This window comes from Pseudonaja textilis, chromosome 10, assembly GCF_049901715.1.
Source record: "Pseudonaja textilis isolate UNSWEBS1 chromosome 10, rPseTex1.2, whole genome shotgun sequence".
NCBI lineage: Eukaryota > Metazoa > Chordata > Lepidosauria > Squamata > Elapidae > Pseudonaja > Pseudonaja textilis.
This window is the reverse complement of record NC_141999.1, coordinates 17,015,693-17,032,814: the sequence shown is the minus strand read 5'-3', so window position 1 is coordinate 17,032,814 and position 17,122 is coordinate 17,015,693. Positions and strand designations below refer to the sequence as shown.

The following is a 17,122-nucleotide window of genomic DNA, read 5'->3' as shown; positions in this document are numbered from 1 at the left end:
CTGTAAAATCTCCCTTCCCTCCCCACTCCTGGGGAAAGGTTATTGCAAAATCCCATTTCCTCTCCACCCCACTAACCTGCTTTCCAGCTCCGTTCTCCTGTGCAGAGCAACAAAAGAATTCACAGCCGATCAGCTGGAACTCGGGAGGCAGAGAATAGATGGGGGCGGGGCCAGTCAGAGGTGGGATTTGCTGGTTCTCCGAACAACTCAAAATTTCTGCTACTGGTTCTCCAGAACTGGTCAAAACCTATTGAATACCACCTCTGCTACAGACCCCTCATATCCTGGACCTAAACTATTTCAACTCCTACCCTCAAAACAACACTATAGAGCACTGCAGATCAGAACAACTCGACACAAGGACAGGGTTTTTTCCCGAACGCCATCACTCTGCTAAACAAATAATTCCCTCAACACGCTCCAACTATTTACAAAGTCTGCACTACTATTACTGTTAATCTTCTCATCACTCCTTATCACCCATTCCCTTCCCACTTGTGACCGTATGACTAACTTTGTCACTTGTATCCTTACGATTTATATTGACTGTTTCCTAGTATGATCTGATTGCTTATTGTACCCTATGACTACTATTAAGTGTTGTACCTGATGATTCTTGACTCTTGATGAATGTAACTTTTATGTACAATGAGAGCATTTGCACCAAGACAAATTCCTTGTGTGTCCAATCACACGTGGCCAATAAAGAATTCTATTTGGTAAGAAGGGAGCCCAGCAATTAAAAAAAAAAAAGCCATCTGAAAAATCTGTTGGAATTCCCAGGCCAACCCGTGGCAAGGCTGTGCCCAAGCCTGCTCTCTCCTGCTGGGCTTCTATTGAGAGAATGCAGGATGGAGGGAAAGAGGGAGGGTGGGGGGGAAAGAGACAAAACCACAAAAGGGGTGCGTGAAAAGGCCCAAACTCCACCCTCCTCTTTGCAACCCGTCAGAGGAGGAGGAAAGAAGGCTGGGAGCTGTATCGTGCTTCTAGCCAGCCTTGGCAACATGTGGCTGAGTTCCCACCAGAACCCAGGCCGAATGCTCCGCAGTCCAGCTGCCATCAAACAGCCACTACAGCCATCAGACGGGGTGGCTGGAATGGGAATATCAAAGGCCTGGGGAGGTGGGAGCTGGTCCTACAGGCAGAAGGTTTTGGGGGAGGCTTGGGAATCCAAGCACCTGGGGAAGGGAGGCCCCAACTGCCTCCGCTGACCAGGTGCAAGATCTTCCCTTACTGTCCTGATTGGGGGGCGGGGGTGTAACAACTCAAGAATTTTCTTCAGAGCCAAGCCAAGGGACAAGGCAAGTCAGACATCAAAAGTGAAGGGAATCAAATGACTTCCCCTTGAAAGCAACAGAGCCGTGGGAAAACAAAGTGGGCAATGCTTTTGCTAAAATATCAATATGTACCCAGGTGCATTGCCATTCATATGGATTCGGTCCTGTCCTTTAGGGAATATATAGAGATTAAATTTCTGGCTTTCTGGTTTATGCCCTTCGGTGGATGGACACCTGCAAATACACCTTGCTTGGGTGCACACAGCTATGCACACAGCTACCTCCCCAGAAGCTGAACATTGATGCATGGCTCTGGCTGTCACTATAAATATACCCACATCTATTATGAGATTCAACTTGACGTGGTGCATAAATGCAGCTGCCGGATTAGTAACTGACCCGGTAAAGTGCATTGTGTGAATGGAATCACTTGTTAAAGAGTCTGGAAGAACTCCTGTGGCTGGTTTTCCTTTTCAAAGGAAACAAATACATTTATGAAGACACACTGCCTCCAAAGGCAATGTAGGAACGACTTACAAAGTACTGCAGCCCTTAAAAATCAGCATTTCTCAAACCTGGCCATTTTTAAGATGTGTGGACTTCAACTCCCAGAATTCCCCAGGATCATGCTGGTCAGGGATCCTCTGGGAGCTGAAGTCCACTCATCTTAGAATTGCTACATTTGAGAAACGCTGGTTTAAATAAATGGAACATGCAGCCAATACAAAGAAAGGGGAAGATGAAAGGTCAATCGGATGCTTGGCTTGGAAATAAGCTCAATAGAAAAGGCAAATATAATTGTTATTTTTTTTTCCCAACTGTGAAATACTGGACAGGTTCTCCACTGTTTCCATACTGTAAACCAGAAAAATTAGGTGTGTATGTCTTTAAAATAGGCAGGAAGATTCAATTCTTTGTCAAAGTAGATTCAGAAGCAAAGTGTACTTGTTTATATTTATATTACAAGTAATCCTTGACTTACGACCAATCCTTCAAGTTATAATAAACCCCCAAAAGTTACTCACAACCTATTTTCAAAGTTATGGTGGCTGAGCAGACACCCATCTGCAGTTATGTGATTGGATTTTGGGCACCTGGCAACTGGATCACCTTTTTTGGCCATTTGCAGCAACTCAACATATGACTGCAACATATTTTTTTGCCTGTTTCCAGCATTTACTCATTTACATTAGCAAAAAAAAAAAAACACCCCTTGGGGAAATTGATTCACTTAATAACCATGCTGCAAAAAATGTCCAAAAAAATGGGTTTGGTCAAGTGATGCCTTGATTTACAACTGTAATGACTTACAACTATAATTCCAGGCTTAATGTCGTAAATCAAGGATTACCTGTATTTCTGGAAAGGAGTGAATGGCAGTAGGCAAAATAGGCACTGAGCAAATATTTCATAATGGGATGTCTTTATTTTTCAACCGTCGTCCATCATGAACTTAGGGCAAAATAATGCCTAAAGTCACTTCTTCATCTACTAGGCAGAAATAAACAGCATGAGGGATTTATTGGTGTGTTTACGGACAACACCTTAACACCCAGGATATCTTTCCTTGCCCTACCAGATAGGGTGTATGAATGCATGCAGGATCCTGAATAGCAGACGTGATTGGGGAAAAACTCCCGTCTTTTTGCCTTCTGAAAATAGATAGTTCTGTGATGTTCACCATTTGGTGAGCACATCCTCCACATGCTATCAGAATGTCCAGACCCTGCCCCACCCCACCCCCCAAAAATATTACCTACCCCTAAATATTACCTACCTCTTTACTAGAAGACTACAAATATAGGAGCTGTGGTGGCACAGTGGTTAGAATGCAGTATTGCAGGCTGACTCTGCCCCCTGCCAGTTCGATCCTGACCAGCTCAGGCTTGACTCAGCCTTCCATCCTTCTGGGGTCAGTAAAAGAGGCGCCCAGATTGTTAAGGGCCCATAGGCTGACTCTTTAAACCGCTTAGAGAGGGCTGTAAAGCACTATGAAGTGGTACATACGTCTAAGTGCTATTGCTATAAATCACATATTTTGTTTATTTTCATATGCCACAACTTTTTCACTTGTCTGTTGGAGCAATATTAGAAATTAGAAAAACCATGCCGCTGGTATGCCTGCATATGGCTCAACACTTGTTACTAGCACTTCTTCGGCACTTCTAAGAAGCAAAAGATTTGTGAAAACAGAAGTCCTGCTTTCTGGGCCAACCATGCCAGGCATAATGGAGATACTCCTAAATTAACTTTCAGCTGTTCCTTGGCAGTTTTCTTTTTCTACAGGGAGTCCTCAACTTATAATCTCAATTGGGACCAAAACTTCTTTTGGTAGGTGAGACAGTCATTGATTCGTGCGTGATTTAACAACCAGCCTGGTTATTGCTGAGAATTCTGGGAGCCGAAGTCCTCCTACCTGGAAGTTGCCAGACAAGCAATACCATCTTCAATAAAGGCTTGAATCCACATTCCATTCCTTGCCTGTCATTCATGCTCCAGGTCTGGCAGAGTACAACCCTGCCTGCTCAATGCACATGCCAGTGCCCTCTTGCATGCACGCACGCAAACTTTATTCTCTAAATCTTCAGAATATTCTTTTCAAACCTCTTGGGCTGGATCTGGTGTCTATTTTGTTTCATGTCTTGAAGCTTCCTCACTACTGCCACTCCCAAGCCAGCTGCAATGCTCACTTTGAATTCTTTCTTACATACATAAAAAAATAAATAGAAAAGAAGAATCCTGCATTTACAAACACACACGCACCCATTTATAAATATAGGACCCGCAGTGGTGTGTGTGGCCCACTTTACCTGCCATCTGTCAATGGCTTGTATGTAAATACTGCTCAGTCAGAGGCAAGCTAACACAGGTGGGCGATTTAAGAGGTAAAGATGTTGGAGCTTTCAGCCAATATTGCTGGTCAGTTTACTCTCCAGCGCACAAAAGGAAAACAAAGTGGCAGCAATCCCTTTCAATGTCTTCCTCCCACCCGTTCATCAGCAATCTGCGATCTATTTCGAGGACTTGTGGCATGGACTAATTCCCATGGCATCTGGTTCCCAGTGGCCCTTGGCAAGGAGAAATTGTATTTATTTTTTAATTCTGCCTTTATTACTCCATAAGTCAAGGTGGTGAACATACAAGATACTCCTTCATCCTCTTCTTTTTCCCCAAAACCCTGAGAGGTAGGTTGAGCTGAGGAAGAATGATAGCCCAAGGTCACCCAGCTAAGCTTCATGCCTAAGGCAGGACTAGAACTCACTGTCTCCTGGTGATTGGTCTAATCGTGCAGCCAGCTTTCATGCCTGAGGCGAAACTAGAACTCAAAGGTCTGGTGATTTGGTCCAGTCACCCCACTGGCTTTCATGCCTAAAGCAGGACTAGAACTCAAGAGTTTCCTGGTTTCTAGACCAGTTCCTTAACCACTATACCAGACTGCTTCTAGCAGAACTGCATTTGCCAGAGAGGAGATTAAAAACTCTCCTGCATTCTGAGAGACTAAGGATTTAAGGCCGTGCCGGCTGGGGAATTCTGGGAGTTGAAGTCCACACATCTTCAAGAAGCCACGGTTGAGAAGCACAGGGCTAGACACTCAAGTCAGTTTGATTATGGACTAAATAATCAGGGAGTTGAAGTCCACAGGTCTTAAAGTCGCCAAGTTTGGAGACCTCTGGACTAGAGAGAAGATCTGGGTCCCATTGATGCAAGCTGTTTAAGACGGTGACATTTAAGACGGGTCTGGAGGTCTAGGAAAGTCTGCTGGGCCATCCTGAAGAGACCCCAAAAAGTCGAGGGGCACAGGACTCAATGCAATTATTGTAACACACCGGAGGGGGAAAGTGTCTCCCTACATCAGCCTCACACATAGACACACCGACACACACCCCTCAGCTGCTTAGTGTACACACTTCCAAGAAATAATTGGGAACAGATGCTAGTGGGAAAGGCGTATGGTAAGAAAAGAACTGGGGGGGCCTCTGGAGCCCCACAGCATTTCGGCTTGGTGTTTCAGAAGGTCATCCTACCGGGAACCAGGAAGCAGGTCAGCTGAGGGGCAGCTTCGATTTGGTGCTGTTAGAACAGAAAAGCATTGAAGACAGAAAGGGGAGGACAGGTGGGTGGGGGTGGGGGCTGCCCTGGCCTAAAACCCTCCAGAGATTCCCCCCCCCCCCAAGACCAGTCTCTGCACCAGCCTTCCTCTTTCCTGGGAAAGCAGGTAATCGGTTGAGGGAAATCTGGGAAATCCAACCCCAGACACAGTGTGAACCTAATTTAGAATCGGGGATGTATGCAGGATGCTAATCCCACATTCCTGCATGCTAATCCCTAATGCAGTGCCTAACCAGGAAAGCAACCGATGGGGAGTGAGGAAATAGGAACAGGGAGCAGACAGCGAGGAGTGTATAACATGCCTTCCCAAAGAAGGAAATCGTTGAAGGAAGTTGCCAGCTTGGGCAACCGGACTGGCCTTGCAAAGCATGTCTCTGGGCTGACACGAACAGCCTTTTTTCCCTTTTGCGTGCCCAGGTCCCCCGTCCCAAGCCAAGAGCTCCCACCAATCAGCCCAAACCCTCAACAGATGTAGATCCATCCATTTCCGACAGAAGCAAGGTCTGAAAAAAAACGTCCCACGTGGTTTGCCCTCGTGCATGTGAGAATGCTTCTGGTGCAGGCAAAAAGCAGAGCTATTTTAAGATCGAAGAAATATGATCATTAGATAGGCTCTCTGTTCAAATTCCAGGCACAGGAAATGCCAAAAAAATAAAGAATAACCGTCATTTTTTTTCCCAGAAAAGTATGACTTTCTCCTTTTTCTGAGCCACTCTTCGCTTCGCTGCATTTTCATTATAGAAAATACTTCATACAGCTTACCAGGAATCAGCAGGCAAGCCCCAGTGTCCAATCTCAGATGAAGTCCAGGAATAAAAATAGAATCCTTTCACCACCAGAGCACATCTGTAACTCCACATATGAAGGGAGTTCCTGGCCTCAGTTTTTCCTCATCCCTGCCTGTAATATGGGTATAAACTTATAGTATCCACACACACACCCAAAAGGATGACTAGGATAAGGTGTATGAACTGCTCTGAACACTTTAAAGCAGGGATCTCCAACCTTTTGGACCTCAGGGACCACCAAACTCATAATTTTAAATCCCGCGGACCACTAATATGAATTTTGACTGACGGTGGCTTGCTGATGTTGGTGGGAAAGTCGGTCCCATATTCCAGAGCTGGACCACTAATATGAATTTTGACGGACGGTGGCTTGCTGATATTGGTGGGAAAGTCAGTCCCCATATTCCAGAGCTGCAGTAGCCACAGGACAGGCCCTTTGGTCATCCCAGAGCAGCTGCTCCTCCACCTGGGTGCACAAGCCTGCCATGGACTGGAGGAGCTGCTCCGGGATGACCAAAGGGCCAGTCCTGTGACTCCTGCAGCTCTGGAATATGGGATGGACATTCCCACCAATGTCAGCAAGCCACCCCGAGGCGGATTTTCCTCCCCTGCCATTGGTCTTACCTTCCAGTTCCGGCTCATGTGGCTCTACTCAAGGTAAGGTTTGCGCTCGGCCGAAGGTGGGGCCCGGCAGGGGGCAGGCCATGTGGGCAGCGCAGCCTTGAGTTCCCGCACAGCCTGGATTAATTGCTTTGGGGGGAGTGCTTTTGGGTGGGGGGACATTTCTCTACAGACCACCAAATTTTTCTCGCAGACCACCAGTGGCGACCACTGCTTTAAAGCCCTAAATATATCCGGTTTAGAGATCACATGGCTCTCCTCCCAGAATGCTCCTTTCTCAAATCCCCAGAGATCAGGAATAGATTGCAGTTGCTGTATGAATTCACTGGGTACGTGAGGAGAAATAAAACCACAGGTGGGAGAGAGGTTAAAATCTTGAGCCTTGACCTTGACTGATCTTGAAAAGTTAAGGGGAATCCAATCTAATACTTGAAAGGAGAGCCACCAGGAGATCCAAGAGCTGCCCCAAAGTCCCCAAAAAACATTCCCTCAGAAGACAACTGCACCTTGTTGACACTGACTTCTCCATCCTTAAGCGATTCAAAGAGGAGATGCGCATATTTGTATTAATTAGGCAACCAAGGTAGCAATGCGAACTGGCTCTGCAGGTAATTTAGCTTCTCACAGGATACCGAAGTAAAGGAGGTGCAAAATCAGATGCATGCAAATGGGGAAGCAAGCAACCACCCCTCCTCCCACGGTCAAGAAAGCGCCTTGCTGCTGAGTGGGATTGTGGTGGTTGCATCAAGTTGTGATGCAGCCCGATTCTTCCCGGAGCTTAGGGAGAAATATATATATATATATTCTTTTTCTTGCTCTTCTTTCCCTGCGAAGCGGGTCAAGAAGAGTCTCCCAGCTCCAGTGCCCCAAATAAATAATGCAACTTCCACATTTTGCAGCGCGCAGGAGTCCGGCGCTAGAAACTACGGTAGAAGCGGAAGCCTGGAGGTTGGGGGGGCGGGGGGGGGGGGAGAGACACACACACAGCGGGTTTCAACAAAAGAGCCATTGAGGCAGAAGCAAGTGGAAAAAGGTAGCGAGGTGGAAAGGCGGAATGTCCGGTCAACGGGGCATTATAGGATTTGGGCCAACTTTCACCCCCCACCCCCCCTTCCAAGAGATCCGGCAGGCTGAGGGCAAGCAGCAAAAGCCCCTCCCCCTTATTTCTTCCCCATTCATAAAAGTCCCCCTAGGGCGCTTAGCCACTCATGATTGCAGATCCTAAAGATGCCACCTTTCCTGATTCTTTTTTTCCTTCCTTCCTTTCTTTCCTATTAGAACATAGAATCCCAGGGGCCCTAGAGGTCATCTAGTCCAACCCCCTGCTCAAAAGCCGGAGCAAATTAACTAGCGAATCGCGATCCACAGCAGCGCCCCGCCCCTCTGCCCCGAAGGTTGCAACCTCGTGCTGGTTTTAGGGGGATGATGGACCGGCCCGGGATTAAGTTTGGCGTTTTGCAAACCGGACCGTTTTAAGGAAGCGAATTGGCGGGCCCAAAAGGGACACGGCCACTGAACCCCGGCGGTCTACCTCCCACCCCACCCCGCCCACCCCGCCCCAACAGCCTTGCGAGCGCACACCCAACCCCACCACGCACGCTCTTCTGCAAGCGACGAGTGCTTCTTTCTTCACACAGCCCCTTCCCTCCACGGATTCTAGCCTGGGCGAAAGAAAGCGGAGAAGCGGACGAGCCGCTCCGGCCGCGGGTAGCCCCCGCTGGCCGGCGGCTTTCGAGGTTTGCGAGCGTGCGATTCAGCGCCCCCCACCCCAACCCCCGCCCCTCTTCCCCTCCCCCCCCCCCGCCTCCTCTCGCAGCCCGCAATGAGTGCAGCCTCCCGAGCAGCCAATCCGGAGCCGGGATGGGCGTGGTCACCCTCTGCCCTGCTGAATGAGCACGAGCTCCCTGGAGGTGGAGGGCGACAGTTGTGCCAAGTAGCTGGGGAGCCGCTTGGAGGGTCCCGGGCATCGGGGAGGGGGGAAAGGAGGTGCCCAGCCCGGAGGTTGGTTCTTTGGGACTCTCGGCCGCTTTCAAACCCCCCACACACACACACCTTTTTTATTTTTTTGCCGGGGTGTCTTTTTTTTCTTCCCTTTTTTCCTTTTTTTTTTTTTTCTGCTGCTGCTGCCCTCGGTTGAGCTGCGCTTCACTTTGGGCTTTTCCCACCAGCCCGGACTTCAAGGTCAAGAGTACAGAAGCGGGATCTTCGCATTGGGACTTGCAAAGGACTGTTTGGAGGGGGGGGGCAACCACCACCAACCCCCTCCAACAACCCAGCCCCGCCGGGCAGAGGACTTTGGAAGCCAACCTTTGGGGAAGCAGGGCGAAGGCGGCCGGGGAAAGCGGAGGAAGGGCTCCCGCAGCGAGCCCCCCGTCCCAGCCCGCAACACACGCCCTCACCGACCGGCGCCCTTAACCCGCTTCCTCCCTCCCTCCGTCCCCCCGCATCATGAAGCCGGCGATTTGGCTTCCTTGGACCGTCGCCCTGAGCTACTTAGCGCACGCAGGTACCGTACGGGCTGTTGCTCGGGCTTCTTGTTGCTTTGGGGCGAGCCGAGAAGTTCCTCGGGGGGGGGAGGGAGCGGGAAGAGTGGGTGGGGACGACAACCCCCTCCCTTCGGGGGTTAGGAGCCAGGGCGGAGACCCCCCCCACAAACCACCTCCTCCTCTTCCTCCCGCGATTCGTTCCTGCGTCCTGTTGGTTACCTGAAAGTACCTAGCACGGTGCAAGTTGTTCTAGGAAAGGAATAGTTGTTTTTTTTAGTTTTTTTTTAATGGCTCGGTTGCAAGGACTTTAAAGTGGGGGTGGGGGGGGAGGATCGCAGGGGAGGGTCCGCTGCAAGGGAGAGGAAGGGGGGGGGGGTGGGCTCAAGAGAGAGAACCTCCCAAAGGAAAATTGTTGTGGCTAAGGCTCCCGAACGGTGCGGTCCAGTGGTTAGAGCCAAAGTGTGGTGGGGGGGGCGGAATCGGGGAGTCAGGAGCATCCTGGCATCCTTCCTTTGGGGAGGGAGGGAGGGAGGGATGGACCGACCGAGGGGGTGGGGATTGGGTAGGAGAATGGGGGGGGGGGTGTTCCATCCCAAATTACGCCTGCCAGCCTTGAGTATGCATGTACTGTACGGGTGACCTTGAGGGAAAAAAAAACTCGCTCGAGGTACGGCGTGCTTCCCTCCCTCGCGAGCGTGGAAGGAGGGAGGAGGACGCGGTGGGCTTTCCGCGCCAGCCACTGCAAGAGAGAGGAGCTGTGGTTTTTTTTTCTCTCTTTCCTCCCGCAGCCCGGAGAAAGGAGGTCTTCTTTCCCTTCTCCCACCCCCACCCAACCCTCCACCCCCCCCTCTACTCCCCACCCACCCTCGTAGATGGGAGTTTCATCTCCGCAGAAGAGGGGCTTGGGGTAAGAGAAGGGGAGGGGGCGCGCAGAATTCGCCTCCTGCAAAAGCTCTGCAGGTGAAGAGGAGACTGAGGCGGGGGTCTAACTCAGTTTAGCCGGGGGGAGAGGGGAAAGTCTTGGGGTGGGGAGGGGGGCGTGCATGGGTCAGGGTTGAGCTCGTGGCCTCCCTCCCTCCCTCTCCCTCCCTCTCTCGGATGGACTCCCCCTCGCGGTTAACCTTGAAGACGCTACCTCGAAGGCAGTCGCAGCTCCGGCGCGCCCTTCCCCAGCCGCCTCTTTGCCAGCCCCCACCCCATCTGTAGTTTGGGGTTCCCCCCCCCCCCACACACACCGCGTTGTCATTCCGGGGCCGTTTGAATCGCTTGCCAGGCTCTTTTCCCCCTTAGAAATCTGCAGATGGGGCGGGGAGGAGGAAGTGGTGGTGGTGGTGGGGGCTCCTCTGAGAGAGCCCGATGAAGCCTCACTCTTTCCTGGAAGGGAAGATGTTGACATTGAGCTACGGGTCCCATAACTCTTTCTCTCTCTTGCCACCCCCCCCCCAAGCACACTCTGCTTCAAAGGCCTTAAACACCCCCACACACACACACCCCCACACCCAAACCAGGGCATCAAGGTGTAGAGCAGCCTTCTCCAACCTTGTGCCCCCCCCCATGTGTTGGGATACAGACCCGTTCCCCCCCCCCCCACACACACACACACACAAACCTCCCAGTCCAGGTTGCCTCCAGCCTGGGAATCCCCGGGGGGGGAGGGGGGGGGCAATGTTCTTAGCAATCCTATCAGCCTCCCCTTCCGACCCTTGAAAAATTAGCCCTTTGTTTGCCATTGCACCATCCGTGGGGGGGCGAAGTGCACTCTGCACATGCCCAGAGGCCATACTCTTTATATATTCTTCAGCTGATCCGAACCCAGAGCCATGGGGAGAGGAGGGGGGAGAGGAGGGGGGAGGCAGGCAGCCTCCCTCCATATGCCAATGCCGCTCTCGTTGGTCTGCCTTGACATGGGATGAGTCCCGTAGGTGGGCTGGATGGATGCCTGTGCAACACGGGAGCAGAATCCTGCCTGAGTTGCTCTCCTCTGGCTGTAGAGGAGGATGCAAAATAGGTTCTCGGCCCCCTTTTTTGGGGGCTACTGACCCACAATGTGCTCATTTTGGGAAGCTCTGTTGCAAACCTCCGCCTGTCCCCTTGATTGCAACTGGGTTAAGAGAGAACAATAGTGACTCTGAACTGCAGCCCAAGGGGCCTGGCGGATGGGTGGGGGGGGGTCAGAGAGCTGCCTTCTCTCTCCTATACAGACAAGGCTGCCTTCTCCCCTTGCTTGCAGCCGGCGTGCATGCCAAGGCTGCCCCCACCCCCACCCCGCAGGGTCAGCCTGGCAGAGGAGCCCAGGGAGGAGCCGGGTGGGTGGGGGAGTGATCCCTCCTCGGAGGAGAAGAGAGACCTCCAAAAAGGGGCTTGTCCAGTCGCAGTGCAGCCACCACCAAAGGTGCACCTGCTAAACTTCTCCCTGTCATGCGGACTGCAACTCTTAAAGGCGCAGCAGCCCTTTTAAGCAGGACAGAGAAAGCAAGCGGCACGGAGGGGAGAAAAACTGAACCCCGTCGTTTTTCCTTTTTCCCTAGGCTGGGTACCCCGGTAACTCTGCTGTCAGATGCCTTAGTGACAGAGATGGGAGTGTAGAAAAATGACACCCCCACCCCACCCCGGAAAGAGTTAAGGGGGGGGTCAGGATGTGTGGGGAAAGGAGGACAGAGTTCACACTTACACGCCTGGCTTGCTGTGGCTGCCCTGTGGCTACAAGTTCCTTTGCAGTAACACTAATGCTTGCTGAGTGGCCGTGGTGCTCTCTTATCCTGGGGTGCCTGCGACCCGCTGGAACAAGGGGAGGGAGAAGCAGCCAAGGGAGGGGACGATTCTTTAATGATAATATCTCTGGAGCAACAACTAGAGGCAGCCTCCGGAATAGGGTAGCCTAACAGGGCCCTGATTTTTTTGGGGGGGGGGGAGAGAAGGGAGGAATGGAGGCTGATTTCCAAAGGGTGTCACCTCTTCCAAGTTCTGCACTTACAAAGTGGATTATTACGCAGTTGGATGTGTGCTTTTTGGACCCGCAAAGAGGTCTGTGTCCTCCAAAAAGCCTGCCTAGTAAATGGCACCCTCCTTTGGTTGTTAAGCACATGCTGGTGATGATGTTTACCTTACCCGTTTTCCAGAGTTCACTTTCGGGTTTGGCAGGAGACCGCAAAGGCCACTAATGAAGGAAGTGGTCTACTTTGGTCGCTGGGAATCACCTGCCAATTGAATCTGTGCCGTGAGATTCACTTGACCGCCTGTTGTTCTTCTCCAGTGGTGTTCTTCAGACTTTTCTTGCCAGCTTGACACACAGCCCCCTCTCCCCCCCCCGCAAGGAACATACCGAGTTCACATGACACATTAAATCTAATTACTGGGTTAATCCATTTTCTGAATTTGGAGAATAAGTTGAACGGTCATCTAAACTGTGTTCGTGTATCACACTAAGCTAATCAACACCAACAAGTAAACAAATCTTAAGTTTGGGGCATTGTGCAAATACAGCACCCCCTGTTTTTAATGTACCTGGCATATCCTATGGTGTGAGCGTGGCACTGGTATACTTGGTTCTCTTGTCCGTTTGGCAAAGATTCGGAAAATATTCTAAAGCAGGGAGAATATGACCTAGTAGGTTATTCTTGGTTGGCCTTGAAGGATCTTCTTAGCTCCACACATGTAGAGGGATATGCCTGCATTCTACCCAGAAGGCCTCAACAACCAGTAATTATTTCATTTGATTGGTCTTGTCTTAGCATGTGGTGTGGCTGGAGCCACAGTTCATGACTTAATGCGTTATAAGTAGACTCAGCCGAGTTCGTCTGAAAAAAAGCTGTGATTAAAACGATCTGTAAATTAGCGTAATGGTTTTAATTAAGCCACATTGTCAGCTATATTTTCCCTATCTCATCCTGAGATATATAGATAGATAGATAAAATACTTATTTACTCAGAAGTTTGGATAGGTTTCAGTAAGGCTTATTCGGTGGTGGGGCGTGTCCCAGGATTTCTCTGCTGCCCTCCAGAAGTGCCGGGGTTTGCAATTCCAAAGCTTGGGAATTCTCATAACTCGAATCTCGACAATATCAAGGCTTGGAGAAAACAGGTTAGGAAAGGTTGATCTGCGGAACTGCGGGCTTAGGGTTACTTTGGCCACTGAATCAGAGATGGTCCTAGTAGTAGGTCAGAGTATCTCTCATGGTGCCAAGGTAGAGAGTAATGACGTAGTAGGACATCTGCATGCATTCCAAGGGAGACTTATAACACATTTCCTTTGAAACCTACCCATCCACGATTAGGATGCAGCGGTGGAGTTTCATCTTCACCTGACCGAATGAAATTGCAGCATGGACCCAAAGCTATTTCACAAAAGCTCAACTCTTTGGGTAACCTAGAATCAGGCACGTTGGTTCCTCTCCTTCTCTGTTTTATTTTACCCCCTACACGTCCTTACCCTCCCACCCACCCACCCCCCACACAAAATATCTTCAAGTTCTCCTCAGTTCTTCTCTGCAAAGGATCTCGCACAGGGGTGTCGCAGGAAAGGGAGCCAAAAAAGCCAAACGGCAAACCGCCCCACAATGTCATCAAAGCTTTAGCCTGTGTTAGGTAGACGTGAAGAAAAGGAATGGTGCTTTTTGGTAGCATGGATTGGGCCTTGTCATCTTGGCACGTTTTCCTTCTCCTCACGGACACCCCTGGGCTGGTGCCTATGATGCCCCACAATCTGTTCATGTGGCAGAAAGACAAAATAAATACACTGACTGTTTTGTTGTCGAGCCATTCCTATTCCCACCCCCCCCTCCATCCTGTAGGCTGACCTCCCCCACTTGCTTTAGTTTGCTCAATGTAGACCATGATAGATAGAGAGATAAATAAAGCAAAACAACCCCTTTCTCCTCCCCGCACCCCCCCCCTCATTTTTCCTGGTAAAATCCAGCCAGCTTTACAAATGATAGGAAAGGATTATTCTCTCTGTGTGTGTGTCTCTCTCTCTCTTTATAGATACATATATACAAATAATTTTAAATGCAGCCATCTCATTGAGATGCTGTGTGACTGAAATTTGGCAAGAGCAAAAGCTGGCCTAAGGGATGTGCCTTCTGTTGTCTCAGTGGAAATCCACTCAAATTTGCAGTGATCTCAAGTTGGCAAAGTTGCAAGGAGTGCATTTATGTGAATACTAATGCCCTGCCTTGCCTGTATTAAGCTATGCAAATGACTCTTCCCCATTGCCTATCACTGACACAGGCTGGGGAGGGGGAAGGGGAAGGGAAGGGAAGGGAGGGGAGAGCTGGCCAGCAACACCAGGGATGATGGAGAAAGGAAAGGGGACAACCCCCCCCCCACCCCCTGCAAAAGGCTCCTTGTAGGAAGAGCTGACAAAAAATGATCATCGGTGCAACCAATGAACTAAAAATAAGCCCTAAGCATAGCAGTAACTCAAAGGTGATCTTGTTAACACCTCTCTGGAAGCTGACATTGGGATGATGGGCGCATTGTTTCCCCTGCACACACACACACAAAACACACACACACACACAGAGAGAGAGAGAGAGAGAGAGAGCATCATTTCATCTGAACCAAATAACAAATCATTGAATGGCAGAGAGAAGCTATTCAACCAGCATGGCCCGCCTCAGCTTTGAGAATGAGAAATTCATGGTTCCCGGAGGTGGCACTGCATCCGCTCCCAGCCTCCTAAGCTGGCACAGCCATGGCGGAGAGAGGTTGCATGGGGGTTCCTGGAAGGTCCCTGGGTCCCTTTGACTCCCACTAAGGAGATGGCATGGGGGCCAACGTCTTCCCAAGTTCCCATCAACAATGTTAGGGTGACATTCTCTCTGGGAGTTGGGATCTCCAGATATCGGGGGGCCGGGGGAGATTTAGTGAGAGGGTTCCATAGATCGTCCTTTAGATACCCTGCCAGAAGTATTGGAATCCTGTTGCAAGAGATGTTTCTAATGAATCGAGTTGGAAATCGATGGACAAAAGGCCCCTGCTGGATCAGAACAAATTAGCTTCATCTTATCCAGCCCGCTGCTTTTTTCCCCCTGAAACCAAGAGTACTTATTAATTACATTTTATGCCCTTGCCTTTCTCCAGGAAGTTCAAGATTATCTTCACCAGGGATAGCCAGAAGGTAGATCAAGCTCTATTGTTAGACCTCCATGTGGCTTGCAGAACAGATCGCAGATCATCACGGGAATTCTTACTGCCGACAGTTTAACAACTGTCACAACAGACAGCACCCCCTCCTATAAATTAGGCTGAGGCGATGAAAATAAGCTAGAAAGAAAGAAAGAAAGCGGTTCAAGAGTGGATCAGTTTATTGATCTCTAAATTTGGGGATCCTATCTTTTCTTCACCTAAATGTGCTTCAGTGGTGGGATTCAAATTGTTTTACCACTGGTTCGGTGGGCGTGGCTTGGTGGGCCCACTTTGCGTGCGTGCACAGAGGGTTTCCTATTGTCGTTCTCCTGTAATCCTGAACTCTTCCTGTGTGTTAAACGGCCCAGCAGCTGATCATTGGAGAGAACCAGTTAGCTCACAAATGATCGTCTGAGCTACCGGTTCGACCAAACCAGGCCAAACCGGTAGAATACCACCCCTGATGTGGTTCCTCTCACCCACCCCTCTTTCATGGTCACCACAAACTGGTGAGGCAGAAAGATGGTGGCCGATTCAATGCTCCCAAGGCTAAATTAACACTTCCTCATTGTCGCATAGTCCGAGGTCACTTCTACAATACCTTTTTAGAGTATCTTCGTTGCATCACCCAAGTATTGTTGAAGCGATACAGAAGCTGTCCACATTTACTGCTTAGTTTGGCAGAGTAATGACAGGGAAATTTGAAAAAAAAAATGCTTTAAATCCGTAGTGTAGAAATTACCTTGGTACTCTGGCCATTACATGGCACTGACTTTCAATTCTTGCACTCAAAGCAACTTCTTGAATTAAGGGTGTCCTTTGAGATAACCTTGTTCCCTATTGCATCTGTACTTCTCCCAGATCCAAGGCCTTCTTTAAAACTAGCTCTGGTTAGGGACTCCGAGATAATAGTTGCCCAAAGTGGAGCCCACAGGTTTGTTGTCACTCTTTGTTATTGGCAAACTTGTGAAATAAGGGAAACTGAACGGTTGAGCTCACACAGTGCTATCAAAGTGAGGATGGAAAAATCCAAATAGTCATTAAGTGACAGCAAAAAAAAATAGAGTTAAAATTGTGGCTTTATAGTAGTCATCCAGAATTTGACAGTACAGATACACTAAGAGCACGCATAACCCTAAATTTGGAGTAAGACTGTATAATTACCATATTCATATAACACCAAGGGTGGGATTCACCAGTTTGTACCTATTTGCTAAAACCTGTTGTTAACATTCTAAGCAGTTCGGAGAACCAGTTGTTAGAAGAAATTCTTGGCATAATCCTGTAAGGAAGGCAGGAAGGAAACATTCTGGTGTTGCTTACAGAAACTGCCTCTTCATTAACCCTTATTACATTCTTGGCAGGACTAGACTTCCTGTCTCTGGAACTTCTCTGGAGTTTTTTTCCCCTCCTTTGCTGGTACTTTGCTTGTGTGGAGTGACCATTCAAAGTTACAGTGGCACTGAAACAAGTGACTTATGACCGTTTTTCACACTTATGACTGTTGCAGCATCCCCACCGTCATGAGAGGCCAGGCGAGGAGATGCATGCCTCGATGTGAGTGATATTGAGTTGGCCGTGCCCAGCCAATAACATGACCACCAAGCCATGTCCACCCAGTCACATGATCCTCAAACCACGCCCACCACCTAAGCCACACCCACAGAACCGGTTGTTAAAAAATTTGAATCCCACCCCTGTATAACATGCTATA

General features: G+C 49.6%; 1 protein-coding gene across 1 annotated transcript in view; it reads left to right on the top strand.

Annotated features, from left to right (window-relative positions):
• Positions 1 to 8,712: 8,712 nt before the first annotated feature.
• Positions 8,713 to 17,122, top strand: part of KIRREL2 (kirre like nephrin family adhesion molecule 2) — a 57,750-nt gene continuing 49,340 nt past the window's right edge. Inside the window, exon 1 of the mRNA XM_087939904.1 lies at positions 8,713 to 9,302. Within this exon, the coding sequence (XP_087796030.1) occupies positions 9,245 to 9,302 (58 nt within the window). The 5' untranslated portion in view covers positions 8,713 to 9,244. The remainder of the gene's footprint in view (positions 9,303 to 17,122) is intronic.